Source organism: Gymnodraco acuticeps, unplaced genomic scaffold (assembly GCF_902827175.1).
Source record: "Gymnodraco acuticeps unplaced genomic scaffold, fGymAcu1.1, whole genome shotgun sequence".
Classification (NCBI taxonomy): domain Eukaryota; kingdom Metazoa; phylum Chordata; class Actinopteri; order Perciformes; family Bathydraconidae; genus Gymnodraco; species Gymnodraco acuticeps.
In genome coordinates, this window is record NW_022990311.1 from 1 (window position 1) to 16129 (window position 16129).

The following is a 16129-nucleotide window of genomic DNA, read 5'->3' on the forward strand; positions in this document are numbered from 1 at the left end:
CATTTCCTCTTCCTGTATTCCCACTCACCGGTCAGTCTGTTGTTGAGCAGGTCTGTGTAAATGCTGAAGGCCTTTGCGTGGGCTCCGTGCTGGAAAGAGACACACAAACATATTATATTTAATCTAGATGCAACCAAAATGGCCCCCCTGTTTCAGAACCCCCCCCTGCAGTGAGGGTCCGTACCATGACCATGCCTCTGATCAGAGCCGAGTAGCAGCGTGTGTCTCTCTCTGGCAGCAGGTTGAAGATCCGCTCTGCGTTGTTGTTCTCCTTCCAGCTGAACTTCATGAAGTCTGAGGCCCGGCGCGGCGTCCCCTGGCCCTGCTTCACCTCCTCCCCAGGCTCCTCCTGACACACAGAGGGAAATACACACACTGTAGATTTAATATCATGTCTGAAGTTGTTGGGAAAATACTCAATATACTCTTCCAATATCAGAGTAGCATATGATAACAAAGGGATCCCAACTGTAGCTGTGTACATGACAGGATGTATGATAACCTAGAAGAGCATCGGGCAGTGGCGAGCCGTCAGGGCCCTCTAGGCCCTCTGTGAGGGCCTAAGATATTCTAAAAAATAATATTTGAAAACATTTTTTTTGTTGTTACATTTTTCATTAGTTTTACCAAAATAACTTGATTTAATTGTATTTAAAAATAACATTTCCAAAGAAATAAATCCTTTCGAATCTGCCTGTTCAGTTTCTGTTAGAATGTGAAGGGTTAAATGCCGTCTCTGCGAGTTATGTGAAGACGGGAGAGCTTGTTGGTCTCTCTCTACATTCACAGAGGGCCAGCTATAATAACTCAACGAGAGAGTAATGTCAAATGACAGTACAATTGACCAATCATATCTTCCCTCTAAATGGGCGGGCTTTATTTTCGCGGACTTTATGACAAGTTCCGCCCGCTGTGAGGTCTATGGCTGCTTCTCAGGTCGACTATTTTCATTTCCTCGCTCCTCGCTCCTCGGTCTCACCGGAAGTTGATTTGCCCGCGCCATCTTGAGTAGCGTCCCATGGCTCTTATTTCTGCCGGAGGACCGAGGATCGAGGAGCGAGGAGCGATCATGGAGGAGCGATAACCGAGGAACCACCAGACCATCCTCCGATGAAATCCTCAGATACTCACCCCGCCCCCTTACTGTGTATCGCTCACTTATTGGACGAGGCAGTGCATGCACTGATCTGATGCTTCTTGACATGAGAGCAGAGTGAAGAAAATACATGAACCTCACGGGAGTCACTCCTCAGTTTATACCGTGTTTTGTTTGAATTCATGTTTCATTTAGTTACAAATATGTGATATATCTGAACAACAAAGTGGTCAAAAATCATTTTATTCATTTGTTGGAAACATTTTCATGATCGCTTTTTTCGTTTTACATTTTCATTTATAGTCATTTCCATTCAGTCATTAAGTGCTATTGAAATGTTAATTTACTACATATCCAAACAAACAAACAAAGTGTGCAATCCAATGAATGTTAATCTAACTGGGTTTTGATAGATAACATATCTCTTTTTCTTCTCTCAATTATTTTATTTCTTTTGTGCACTCTAATCAATATTAATCTAACTATTGTTTGTTTATACATTTTAAGAATGGCGTTTATCTTTTTTGAGAATGAGTTCTTATTTTATTTTATTTATTGGGATCTACAACAGATGATACAAATGTTTGTGTCAGTAAATGTGTACTAACAGAGGCGGGGGGGTGTGTGGAAATAACGGGGACAGAGCTGCTGTCAGACGATCAGCTGTGCAGCGTCATCACAAACGGACGTCGCTTCACGTGACGCTCCGGAGGAAAGGACGTTCCATTGCTCTTAAAACTCATTTCCCTGCTTCTCTTGGTTTCCTTGCGTCTCTCCATGCTTCCCTGGAGGGAGGGACTAAACGCAGGGAAACGACGCAAGTGAGGGAAGCAAGGATTTCATTTAATCGACCTGAGAAGCAGCCTATGCAAGTGGTGCAGTGACGCATCCTAAAACCCGGAAGTAAGCTTCGCTCGGATTCCCTCAACAGAAAGCAACGGGATTTCTCCATAGGATTTTGGAAAATAGCTCTAAATAAGGTCTGTGGAAAACGAACCTGTTAGATAAATGCACGTTTTGTTCAGCCGGATAATATCCACATGTCTACCCTACTTTTATTATTTTCGAATCATAAATCTAAACGATAGATTTATGATCGATAGATTTATAATTAGCATAAATTCGTTCATGATGGCTCACTTCAGTGATAGTGATGACATCGTTGCGAAATTATTAACCAAGTCATTTTCAAGATTGAGTTACAATGATAAACTGGAGTGGCAAAGGATCAGCTGAATGACCCGCCATCAAGTGCTTTATCCAAAAGGACAGGAGGATGGACTTTGTGTTTCAGTGATTTGATCATCAAAGGTAGGCCTACGTCATTTTCAATGCGGGCCGCCGTGCCGACTTAATTCATTTGTAATCGCTACTTGGCTGTGGGTGCCCTGTCATGATAGGTGTTTATATAAATGGTGTTGTTCTGTGTGGTAGAGGGTCGCTGTCATTGATGCGTTTTTCACCCCGGGCCGCTGTTTTGATATTCCGCTGAAGTATACGCTGTGACGTAATATCTCTTCTTTTGTTTCGAGGGAAGGGGTTAGAGGGCCTAGGTATAAAAGTCACGGCTCGCCACTGGCATCGCGACTGTTTGAGGCATATGATAGATATGTGATTAACATGATGATTCAGCCTCTATGGAGATAGACATATGACAAGCATGATCATTTCTGACGTGGAGCTAATTTGAACTAAACATTGAATACCGCTTTCTATTCCTCCATCTTGTGACTGTGTAACTCCCTCTCTTGGATATCAGCATGTGAAGGACACTGTTCAGGAACTAGTTGATGCTCTGTATGTGATGACTATTTCCATTCTTGAGAGGATCATAAATACATGGATTCTGATATTGAAGCTCAAGCCGGTGACGAGTGAGAGTTTTCTAACAGAAGTCTACAGCTAAAATGTGACGGATTTGACTTTTTGTTGACATATATGAATTAAAAAGGTGTTAAATATAAAGAAATACTTAATATTGCATGTTTAATGCTTACATTAAATCAGAATACCTTTATTTATATTTACATACAATAATTTCTTATATGTTATTCCACCAACCATCTATCTATTAATTTATCCACCCACCCTCATCCATTTATTTAATCACTCAGAACATGCATTTCAACTGTTTTGAATCATTTATTTACTCCATACATTCTTTTGTATACGTTAATTAATTATAATATATGTTTCTAATAACGATGGCAATCTTGGGGCATTATAAACAAGATGTATTTAGAATTTGTTATTTTGACTTGAACAGTGTAAAAAAACAAATTTGCAGTAAGTTGATAATCAATACTAGTTGGATCTTTTAAAAAATACAAACAAAAGAAAAACGCCCATATTGTGTTCTGTTGTGTGACTATTTGTATACAGTATGTACTGTATTTTGTCTTTCACTTAACTCATTATTTATTGGAATTAGATAAAAACAACAATGGAGAAATTATTGGCAGGTAATTGATAATGGAAATAATTGTAGTTTCTTTGAAATCCCTCCTCAGGTTTGTATCAGCGATGACTCACCATGTCCTCTGACTGCGGCACCCCCTCCTCCACAGGGTCTCTGTCACAGTACAGACAGATCAGGTCCAACAGGTCATAGGTAGTATCCATAGAGACCGCTGTGCCTAGAAGAATTGAATCAAAAAAATAGATGTAGCAACATCCCTGAAAAAGAGAACGTGTGTCTTTGTCTGTGTGCCTGTATGTGAGCGTGTGTTAGGGCTGCTCGATTATGGCAAAAATCATAATCTCGATTATTTGGGTCAATAATTGATATTACAATTATTAAAAACGATTATCCATTTACTTTGAAAACATCAATTTATTGAAAAAATAAGGTGTAGTATGTTTTTAACAGTTGATTACCCTGAACTTTAAGTATAATTCAATTGAAAAACCAATACAAAAATTATATATATATTTTTTTAAAGGTGGGGTAGGTCATTTTGGAGAAACCAGCTCGAGTGCGCTAGAATTTGAAAATACACAGCCGGAAAAAATCTGCCACTTCCTTACAGAGCCCCTCCTCCAACACACACGAACGCGCACATGACCAATGAGGGCACGAGATAAGTTTGTGCACAGATGGAAGGCTGACAGGCAGGTAGGCCATCCAGTTATTTTAGCCAGGCTGGCTAAAATGATTGGTCGTGCTTTTTACAGTACTACGGCTTCCACTAATGACATTTGTTTATGGATTTTTTTGTCAAAGCACTTCAGATATTCATTGCTATCGGGATGTTAAGAGCATTCCATGGAATATAACAAAAAGTGTATCTCGAGCCGGTTTCTCAAACTTACCTACCCCACCTTTAAATAAATAATCGTTTCATTTTTATTATGTTGTTTTCATAATCGTTGCAAGCCAAAATCGTAATTGCGATTAATTGAGCAGCCCTAGCGTGTGTGTGTTCTCACCAGACTGCAGGAGCTGGTCGTACATTTCAACAGCAGCTGTAACTTTCCTCAGGCGGACTCGTTCCTTCAGCGCCTCCTCACTCACATCCTCCAGGAGCAGTGACACCGTCTCTGGCATCAGACACGACACACACACACACACACACACACACACACACACACCACACACACACACACACACACACACACACACACACACACACACACCACACACACACACACACACACACACACACAACACCCACACACACACACACACACACACACACATCACACACACACACACACACACACACACACACACCACACACACACACACACACACACACACACACACACACACACACACACACACACACACACACACACACACACACAACACACACACACACACACACACACACCCACACACACACACACACACACACACACACACACACACACACACACACACACACACACACACACACACACACACACACACACACACACACACACACACACACAAATCATAAGAACTGCAGTGCTGAGAAATTCCCACTGCACTTTAAATCAACTCTATTTATATAGGAAAGCAGTGCAGTGACTAACTCTTTGCTTATTAAAGTAAGGATTCCTGTCAACCCCCCTCAAAAGTATGCTCCATACATCCACAGTGGAAGATTAAACAGTGATGGTCAAAAAGAGTGGTGCAAAAATTAGCCCTAAACCCGGAAATGAGTTAGCATTTTAGTTCTTCTGGTTCCCTCGTTGAGTATTCAACGCTTTTTTGTTTTTGGTTAGAAGCCTAAAATAAGGTGTGTGGTTAACACAATATAAGGTTTTCACAGTTTGATATAACATCCGTCAGTAAATACCCCTCATGAATGTCTGAAGCTGCTATGTGTCATAAAGACAGCGGTTGCTAGGTGACTAAATGGCTACTACTAAACATCATCATGCTGGACCATTAGCCTGCTTTAGCCTAGCGGTGGTGACGTGAAGCCATGTGGCCCGTGATGTAATTAGTTCATAGCCTAATGTTAGCTTTTTGCTTCCTGCTATTGCATTTATGCTTTAACTCTTATACAAGTGGTGTTAATATGTGGAGGTGATCCTGTTGAACAAAATGTGGAAGTATCATAAATGTGTGTTTGCCACAGAAATTCCAAAATCTAATGGAACTGCTATGCTAATTTCTCTGTCGGCCTACAAAAAGACGTCTTTACTCCAACAATCTGTCGGTGTGTGTGTGTGTTCTTACCGGTATATGTGGTTCAGCGAAGTCTGTGGTGAAATACTTGGGATTATTGTTGATAAAGAATTTGGCTGCAGATCTGCCAGATTCCTTAGAGAGAGAGTACAACTTCTGCAGGGAGACAAAACGACACAGGCTCAGTTACAAAACATATATTACAAATATTTATATTACAGCAACATACATACAACAGCGATCTCTTTTGTTGCTCAAATCCAAATGTACTGCCATTCCAAAATGACCACCATTAAGCAATACTCGGTTACAAGCTTAAGTCATGCATTACAAATTGTTCTAAAGTAAAAGTACAAAAGGATTACTATTAAAATGTACCAAAAAGTAAATGTAGACATTACGCAGTATTTCAAAATCAAACACATTAAATATTTGTATCATAATTATTCATGCATTAGTGTGATCATCACTTCAATGTTGCAGCTTATAAAGTAAATGTGGGGAAGTCCAAATTATAATAAATGTAATAATTTGTTATTTGATTTATACTGCATGTCGTACTACTGACTGTAATCTGCAAAACAACATTTATTTTTATTGCAGACCGTATGAAGTATGAAGTACCGTATGAAGTAGCTTAAAGTGAAAATACTCAAGTGAAATATACTTGAGTAAAAGTACTTAGTTACATTACACCACTGTTGTTGTTGTACATACAAATACATTAAGTTGCCTTCAACAACCCATAGGTCCCTACATGAGGGGATACAAATTACAAATGGGATGGCGTGTTGTTTTGACGTACAAACTCATTAACTGTCCTGGGCGAGAGGAAAGGATCATCCTGGAAGTTGTAGGGATATGCTGTAGGATCCTAGAAACAGAAACAATTATAATATATGAACAAACAGGCACACAGACAGATAAACTAGCAAACTTTTTCAATGAAAGTTCATCAGATGAAGCTCTCACCCTGCCCACAGTGGAAGACAGAGCCTCCAGCACCGCCTCTTTGCTCCTGTTCAATGACAAAGGACACATTAGTCTGGCATAAAGACACCTGATGCAAATGTGAAATACAAATACTGACTTGATTTACAAGCGTATGTAAATGGTACTATAAGCATATGGACACTTACCATGTTTTCTTCCTGGGGATGACGATAGTATCTGTAGGTTCTGCAACAATATTGGGAAAAAGGTGTGATTGAGTGTAATGTCACCAATATATTACAACAAATTACAAGTAATGCTTTGATGTAGTACACAACTAACAGACATTTATTGAACATCTAAACATTTTCCTATAACTACAATTTTCCAATTTAAAGGATCAGTTATTCTTCTTGTCAACAGAAACCCGGTGCTTTTCAAGCACCAAAAAATGGCCGGTCTAGAAGCAAGAACCGCTTACGTCGGAGGCGGGGGTAGGGGCGGGGATCAACCTGAGCAATAACCGTTTATGGCGAGTACGGCAAATGAAAGTTGTAACAAGCAGTAGCGCTGACCAAAGTGACTAGAACGCAACCACACACCTATTTAAAAAAAAACACTTTATAAAGACAGGCAGCACTAACCAGGCTTCGTGTGATTCTTGTTATTTGTACCCTACTTTGACCATCCGTTCGCCGTCATTGATCATTGTGGAGAGCAGACAGACGTTTTGTTTTATATTATAGCAGCTATGGGATGAAATCAATACATGGGCTGCACAGGTTGTCATGTCCCACTATCACAAGTAGAATCATAATGAAAAATACGCCGGTAAAATGTGCCGGCTTATGCCACAACAATAGGATAGCAACAAGTAGTCAAGATAGTCAGTTTAGCTTTGGTTGCTATGCTAACATCACCCATTTTATACCAGAGAAACTTTCATAACAGCGTTGTGATGCCAAACAGCGGGCAGCACTGCAGTGGTCGGCAAATGCCGCTGAACACATTAATAAACAATGAACCACGGCACTCTGGAGAAAAGTACAAGGGTTGAGAAGTAGTTATTTAATTTAATCTGGCTTCGTATGATTATGCAACACGATCATCGACCCAACGCCATTGGGGAGAAAATCTGCGACGTGATGACGCAGCAGCGGCAGCACCCTTCTTATTATACATCCATGGGCAGCACCAGTTGGGCTTTCGTCGGTTGTGAACAAAACGATGGCTGAAAAGAAAAACCGGTTCCGAACCAGAAAAGCTCTAGCACGGAGCTAGAACGGGAACCGCGTTGGTGTGAAAGGGGCATCAGTACCTGCTGCTGACAATGGAAATCTTTAAAAATGGGTCATGAATTTGTAGTTGTTCCTTTTGGCAAAACGTTTTCCCTAAAAAGTCATATTTAAATCGAACATCTGTTAAGTATGCGCAGTCATTTTTCTTCTCTCATCCATTTATTCAGGGACATGAACCAGCATGGCTGTGCTGCGTAATCAACATGAGACATCCGGTTTCAGGTTCGACATCCGGTTTCACTATGAGTGGTCGCATTTTCGAGAGCTCCCGCTTTGGCGGTTATTCCTCACGATTTTTTACATATTTCATCCTCCTGACAATATGGATTATGGACTCCTACCTCAACTCATCAATGAGGCAACATCACTTAGAGAAGGAGATTAATGAAAGCGGGGATAAAATGAACCACAATGACTTTTACCTTCTCAACGGCTGGGAAAGGAAACACCTCGCTTTTGGAAGTGCAAGCATTCATGCATTATTAACTGCAAACCCGACGCGAAAGTACTTACCCCCGTCAGGCAAACTAGACCGAAGAAGTATGATCGTCTTGGTCTTATTGTTAGCGGGAGACATCCATCTGAATCCGGGCCCGGTGCAGACAAGAAGCCAGTCCTGCAGGCTCGAGGAGCTAGCATCACAATTAGCATCTCTTCCACTGCAGCAAAAACTACGCGACGACAACAGAGACCGTGGAGACAACAGAGACCGAGGAATTAACGGAGACTTCGAGATTCCCCCGGGGACGCCTCGGCAGACAGACATGCATGAGGCAGTGACGAGAGGAAGAGAACCGAGATCCGAGGGAACAAATATCCGCCATGTTGTTAGCCACCCTGCTAGCATATCAACGGCTAAAGCTACAACGGAGCCTCCCACCACCCCACCTCTCCAAACACCACGGCAGGCCGCAAGCCGGTTGCTGTAACGGACAAAGACAAATATATGCAAGCTGACGACATTGTGCATTTAAGAAACAAAAATGGACTGCATATTTTTCCTCTGAACACTAACAGCCTGAGACACAAACTGGCTGAACTCAGGCAGCTATTCATGAACGGTAAGGCAAGCATATTATGCTAACAAAGGGCCGGCTGTCACAAAACAGTCATATCTAGAGACCTCAAAAACTACTCTAGCGAGGCCTTTAACCTAGAACTGGAGAGCCTGGACTGGTCAGATGAGCTCAGTGGTACACAAGTTGAAGAAACATGGCTTGGTTTCAAAAACAAATTCTCTGCAATACTCAATGATTTGGCCCCCCTAAGAACAACCAGGGTAAAAAATCGCGCTGAGCCGTGGATGCACTCCGGCATACTGACCGCCATGAAAACCAGAGACAAAAAATGCTCTGAGTTTCATAAAAGTCAGTCAATGCTTTCCAAAAGCACGAGCAGTGAACTCCAGGCCCACGTGACTGAACTAAAAATGGAAAGAAACAGACTAAGAAATGACGTAAGCTCCATGATCAAAACTGCAAAAAAGAATTTCATCAATGTCAAAACTGAGGAAAACAAAAATAAACCCCGTGAACTTTGGAAATTACTCAATAACCAGCTTGGCTGCAGTAAAAAACTCAAAACGAGATTTTCTAACTTAAACATAAAGACAGATAACAGGCTCATCACAGACAAACTGGATGTGGCCAAGTACTTGAACATTTTTTTCACAAACATAGCCACAACTCTTGTAAATAAATTACCCTCCCACTCAGGGCTTTTTGGAGTAGATCACATCATGACCTACTACAAAAACCTAGGGATACGCAAAGATGATTTCAGTCTAGCAAGGGTAACAACAGCAGAGGTACTCATTAAACTGAGCGCCCTCCAACCTAACAAGGCCACTGGCCACGACAATATCCCCTCCAAATTCCTCAGAGACACAGCAACCGCCATCTCACCAGTCATAGCTCACATAATTAACCTCTCCATAAAACAGGGAAAAGTACCCAAAGACTTCAAAATTGCAAGAGTAACCCCCCTGCACAAAAAGGGCAGCAAATTGGACCCAGGCAACTACCGCCCTGTCTCTATACTTACCTCCATCTCGAAAGTCATGGAAAAAATAGTATATGAACAGGTCGAAAAGTACCTCGCGGAAAAGAAACTAATCTATGAATTTCAATCTGGCTTTAGAACATCCCACTCCACTGACACATGCCTTCTTTATTTGAGCGACCACATCAAACAAGAGGTGGACGAGGGCAAATACTGCGGCATGGTGATGCTGGACCTACAAAAGGCTTTCGACACTGTCAATCACCCCATTCTGATTGACAAGCTAAAAGCAATTGGTTTTGATAAACTATCGGTGAGCTGGATGCGATCCTACCTGGAGGGGAGAGAACAGATGGTGGAGGTAAACGGTACTCTGTCCCCCCCCCTCCCAGTGAGCTGTGGTGTTCCACAAGGAAGCATATTAGGTCCGTTACTGTTCCTAATTTATGTAAATGACATGTCATCAGCATGTGACTGCAACTTGTTCCTGTTCGCGGACGACTCAGCCCTGCTGGTCTCTGACAGGAGCAGATTGCAGGTTGAAAAAACCCTCAGCTCCGAGCTCGGCAGAATCTGCACCTGGCTCGCCGATAATAAATTATCATTACACCTGGGTAAAACAGAGTCCATTCTCTTCGGTTCGAAACATAATCTCAGCAAATCTGACGACTTCTCAGTTGCAGTGGGCGACATTATTGTCACAAGTAAGAAGGAAATTACATACCTAGGATCTATTCTTGAGGCAAACCTCTCCTGTGATAAAATGGCATCCAATGTAATAAAAAAAGTCAATCAAAGAACTAGATTCCTATACTGGATCTCATCTCTGGTAAACAAAAACACCCTGAAAACTCTGGCAGGAGCACTCATTCAAGGGTACTATGACTATGCTTGCACGTCATGGTACCATAGCACCTCCAAGGCGCTAAAAATAAAACTTCAAACATCGCAAAATAAACTGGTCAGACTACTGCTTGACCTTTCATCTAGAACCCACCTCACCTCTGCCCACTTTGACAACCTAGGATGGCTTAGAGTAGACGACAGAGTACAGCTACTTGCAATGGGCCTGGTCTACAAGATCCACTACACCTCTATGGTACCCATGTACATGTCAAAATTCTTCCCAAAGGTCAAGGAATACCATGATCATAACACCAGAGGGAGCTCCACAAATCATGTGGAACCCAGATTTGGCACAAAAAAGGGGGAATACACGTTTCGCAATTATGCCACATCAAGGTGGAACGCTCTTCCCACAACTGTAAAGGAAAGTAAAACTATACTTACCTTCAAAACCTCTCTTAAAGAGCACCTTCGGGGGAGAGCATTGCAAAACTGGCCCCGGTAATGGTACAAATCTCAACCTGTCGTTCAATGGACAGCTTCCCCCCCCCCCCATCTATGTATATGCTCGCATTTTAGACACTGTTACTAACTGTATATCTGTAGACTTGGTATGTCTTAAATGTCCGGTTAGGATGTATTAGAACGAAATCTAAAATGAAAATTGTAAATAAGCAATCTGTATGTAAAAAACCACCTGTATGTAAATTGTAAATAAGCCATCTGTATGTCAAATATGTCTTATATGTCTTAAATGATATGATGAATTGGAAATGGGGGACCCTGATGTAAACAAGACGAAAGTCTTTCTCTGGTCTGCATCCCCTTAACAATTGTATGTTTTGAGCTGTACTGTACTGTACCCAATATACAAGCTGTTAATAAACTTTTCAATCAATCAATCAATCAATAGCGCTCCGCGCTTATCATGCTTATGACGTCACAATGGGACGTACCATTAAACATGGAGTAAGGGTGCTATTACAAAGTTATACCTAACACTCCCACTCAACCTTAACTCTATTGGTTACATAAAAAAAACAACAACAACATAATAAGGCTTCTCTTTTGCCTTAACAATGTGAATACACTTGTGCACTTTTAAGTGCCAAACATGTCTTGAGCAAACCTCTTCAGTTGTAGCTTTGTAGCTGGCTTGGTCATGACATCAGCAATCATTAACTCAGTATAGTAGGGCAGTACTCTAAAGTTAACTTTCCGTTATTTACAGTTTCCCTAATGAAATGGTACTTAATATCAATGGGTTTGCTCCTTTGCCTGTTTACTGGGTTTTTGGCAAGGGCTATAGTACATTGGTTGTCCTCGTACACCTTTGTTTGTGCATACTGGTATGTGTCTATACCTTTGAGTAGCTGATCGAAATAGATACATTCTTGTATAGCTGATGCTAAAGACATGTATTCTGCCTCACAGGTGGATAATGCCACTGTTGGTTGTTTCTGTTTTCCATGAGATCAGAGAGCTTCCTTTACTTAGACTGACACAATATCCTGATGTGTTACGCCTGTCTGTTGCATCTGATGCCCAGTCAGCATCACAGTACACTTTTAGACCTAGGGTTTGCTATCCTGGCTCCTAAATGGTGGAATGAGCTCCCCATTGACATCAGGACAGCAGATAGCTTACACACCTTCCGGCGCAGACTGAAAACTCATCTCTTTCGACTCCACTTCGAGCGATAGAAGTACTTATATACTAATAAAGGACTGGCTTATCTAAAGCCAGTTGAGTAGCACTTGAAATGTTTTTGCTCTATGAAACCTGATGTACTTATATGATTCTGTTTTCTTCAAGTTTGTATTTTGTTGGTCGAATGCACTTATTGTAAGTTGCTTTGGATAAAAGCGTCAGCTAAATGTAATGTAATGTAGTGCCTCTCTGTCATTTCTCTTAAAGCATAACTCCTGTTCTGTTGTGCCTTTTAGATATCTGAACACATGTTTTACTGTATTCCAATGTTCCTCTGTTGGTTCAGCCAAGTATATCTATATATTTATTTTGAGACATTTTAACTTCACCTTCTGTTTGGTAAAAATCAATTCCCAGGAAATGTTTCAACTTTCCCAGGTCCTTCATTTTAAACCTGTCAGAAAGCATAATCTTTACACCTTCCAGTACATTTTTGTTGCTTGCTGCTATGATCAGATCGTCAACCCATACAATCATGATTACCTTTTCATCATGTTTCTCTCTTGTATACACACAATGATCAGCTGGATTCTGTATGAAACCATTCTCCCTCAGACATGTGTGTAATATAGCATTCCAGTTTCTACCAAACTGCATGTTTTTAAAGATTTAATCTTTTAAGAAACAAAATATCAACTTTGAACAGAAAGGTTTTAAACACGTTTTTAATGCAAATAAACTTGAAATGTAAACCTATTTGTCATTTCAAAATGCACTTGTATTGTCTGCGTGAAAGGCACAGTAGGTTATGAACGAATACATATCAACATTCAACATTCATTCGTAAAATATATACCATGTGCTACTGTCTAGGATTCAGTATGGTGAGACTTTTCAGCCTGCGACTCCCAAAATAACAGTGCCAGAGACTGGGGCCCCCGACGGGATAGTGATCTCCAGTGTGCTGGGCAGTGTGGCGGCGGAGGGAGCCGGGGGCACCACAGGAGGAGAGGCGAGCAGATAAGGCAGAACGGGGAGTACCTCAGTTAGCATACACATATATTATTTATGTATTCCATTCCTTTAACTTGAATATTTAAAATAGAAATTAGCAAAATAAACACAATTATACTGCGCTAAACAGCCAAATCGACAAACATCCGAGAACCTAAATAGTATGTAATTATATCTAAATCCACAAGACGTTAATTACCTGTACTCGGTGCGACATATTGTCTGTTGTCTGTAAACCTCCATATCTGATTAAATATCCTTGCGTCAGTGTCTCACGTGTTAGGCGCGCCCTCTTCTGACAATATTTGGAAGTACAGGTTCAACCTCCACCGGCTGCGGCTCCCTTCCATGGATGTATAATAAGAACTGGATACAGCATGGGAGGCGGGGCCTCATTCATGCCTATGAGAGTTGCTCATTAGCGCATGATCATAAAATTGCCCAACTTTTGAGAGAGTGAAACGTCACAGATTACCCGGCATGCTTGAGAAGTACCCGTATGTGCGCTCATAGCGCATGCGCAACTTTAACCATGCCCTCCAAAATGCTCGTTCACATCAAGCACGTCAATTTGCGTACACGTAACAGCACCGCATGTTGATGACAGCATGGTAATAGATTGTTATTATGATGGTTTTGATATTAACGAGGCGGCAGTTAGCAGCTAGCTAGTAATTATGCTAATTTACACACCAATCGTTATGTACTTTTATATTACGCTGTAACAGGATCTAGTAGGGGTGTAACGGTTCACAAACATTTTGGTTCGGTACGTACCTCCGTTTTTAGGTCACGGTTCGGTTCGGTACGTTTTCGGTACAGCAGAAAAAATTATCACAAAACATAGAATATGTTTTTTTTAAAATTATTATTATTAAACTGTGAATAATGTATTCCCTCAAATACAAAATATAATAAAATAAACATTAAGGTGCAGCATTTCGATGAACTGAAATAATCTGTATTTGAACTGTACTGTACTAGTACCTAAGCAGCCAATTTGACATAATGACTTGCTTGTCATTGTATTTTCATGTTTTTTTAAAGAAAAATTAACTTGTCCACATTGCTTGCTGAAAGGGCAGATCTGCTGGCACTAACAATGTCTCCTGCTGTGGAGAACACCCTCTCGCTAGGGACAGAGGTAGCAGATACAGCCAGGTAATGCTTTGCTAACATGGCAACATAAGGACATTTGGCGTTTGTAATAGCTTTGGCTCGGTCTAAACTTTTTGCGAGTGGTGAAGGCTTGAATGCTAGTGGGAGTTGGGTTTGCACTTCAGTCTTTTTTCTTTTGGTACCGGTGATATTCACGTTAGGGTGATGCCTTTTCAAATGAGTGTGCAAGTTTGATGTTTTGCCAGCCGCGTAACCAATTTTAGTTGAACAATGCCGTCAAATAGCTTTGGTTCGGTCCACCTATCTTTGTCCGTGATCCTTGTACGTAACTGCGAAACCAACATTTTCCCAAACCGGAGACTTCAATGATGCTGGAGGATTTTCGAGCTCAACTTTATCTGCGTTCGCCATTTCCTCAAATTACTGACTACATTTGATTGCATCCCTGTGACCAGCTCTCATAGTATGCCTCTCGTCCAGTTAAATGACTTGGTCGCTCTACGACGCGTTGAACCTAGTGCTGTCAAAATTATCGCGTTAACGGCGGTAATTAATTTTTTGAATTAATTGCGTTAAAATATTTAACGTATTTAACGCATGTGCAGAATGGCCCGCCCCATACGTGCCACCAGTGGCAGCGCCAGGGTATGGCTGGGGTAGGCTACACCCATACCAAGAAATGGCTTAGCCCCACCATGAAAAATGATGTTAAAGTAAGCAAAATAAAGTCTGCCAGTGCCAACTCGCGCGGAGTAAATTGCACAGACAGCAGTTAGTAAGATTGATTTCAGTAGCCACGGTTTTGAAAACTTTTGTCACATAGTGATCGTCTTCTCAATAGAACATCTTTGATAACGGCGTGGTGTTGTTGCAGGAAGTCCCGACGGAGAATACGTTTGCTGTAGTACAGGGGTGCACATAACTGGTACGCAGGTTATGTGCGTAATCTGAAATGCGTACCGTCACTTGTGTCACAAAGCGCATTTGCGTACCGACGTACTTGTGAAGCTTTTCCAGAAGGCGGTTAGATCACCGGACGACAGAGTCGGTCTCCGTGTGCACAGACAGGGCTGCTGTTAACGTCGGGCTGTACAACGGAATTGTGCCAAAACTACGCCAACCGGCTGCGGAGGGAGACTCCCCCCCTTCACTGGAGAACTGCGCTAAAACAGCTGATCACAACGTTCACACTCTGTGGTCACAAAGTACCCCCCGTCGACTTTCCTGAAGTACTCCCCCGTTGATAGAAATCAACACGTAATTAATTAAGACCCCACGGTTTGATGATTGATAGGTGTGTGGGTTGTCTTTCATTTTGAAACGCAGAAAAATGTTATAATAAACATAGATACTGTATGTTAAATGGATATATCCGCCTTCTTTCATTTATCTTTCCATTCCCACAACAATATGCATAAATAAATGGCATATTTTGGACATAGTTCGAATGGTGATTAATCATGATTAATTAATTTTTAAACTGTGATTAATCTGATTAAAAATTGTAATCGTTTGACAGCCCTAGTTGAACCCAATGTGAGCAAATTACTC

The 16129-nt window shown here is 41.3% G+C and overlaps 1 protein-coding gene across 1 annotated transcript in view; it reads right to left on the reverse strand.

Moving 5' to 3' along the window:
• Window positions 1-28: 28 nt before the first annotated feature.
• Window positions 29-16129, reverse strand: part of LOC117550374 (pentatricopeptide repeat domain-containing protein 3, mitochondrial-like) — a gene marked incomplete at its 3' end in the record, with an annotated part of 28171 nt that continues 12070 nt past the window's right edge. The window contains exons 3-10 of the mRNA XM_034222801.1: window positions 6857-6896; window positions 6690-6735; window positions 6523-6591; window positions 5771-5873; window positions 4526-4651; window positions 3629-3732; window positions 185-349; window positions 29-89 (exon numbers count right to left, since the gene is read on the reverse strand). Of these exons, the coding sequence (XP_034078692.1) occupies window positions 29-89; window positions 185-349; window positions 3629-3732; window positions 4526-4651; window positions 5771-5873; window positions 6523-6591; window positions 6690-6735; window positions 6857-6896 (714 nt within the window). The remainder of the gene's footprint in view (window positions 90-184; window positions 350-3628; window positions 3733-4525; window positions 4652-5770; window positions 5874-6522; window positions 6592-6689; window positions 6736-6856; window positions 6897-16129) is intronic.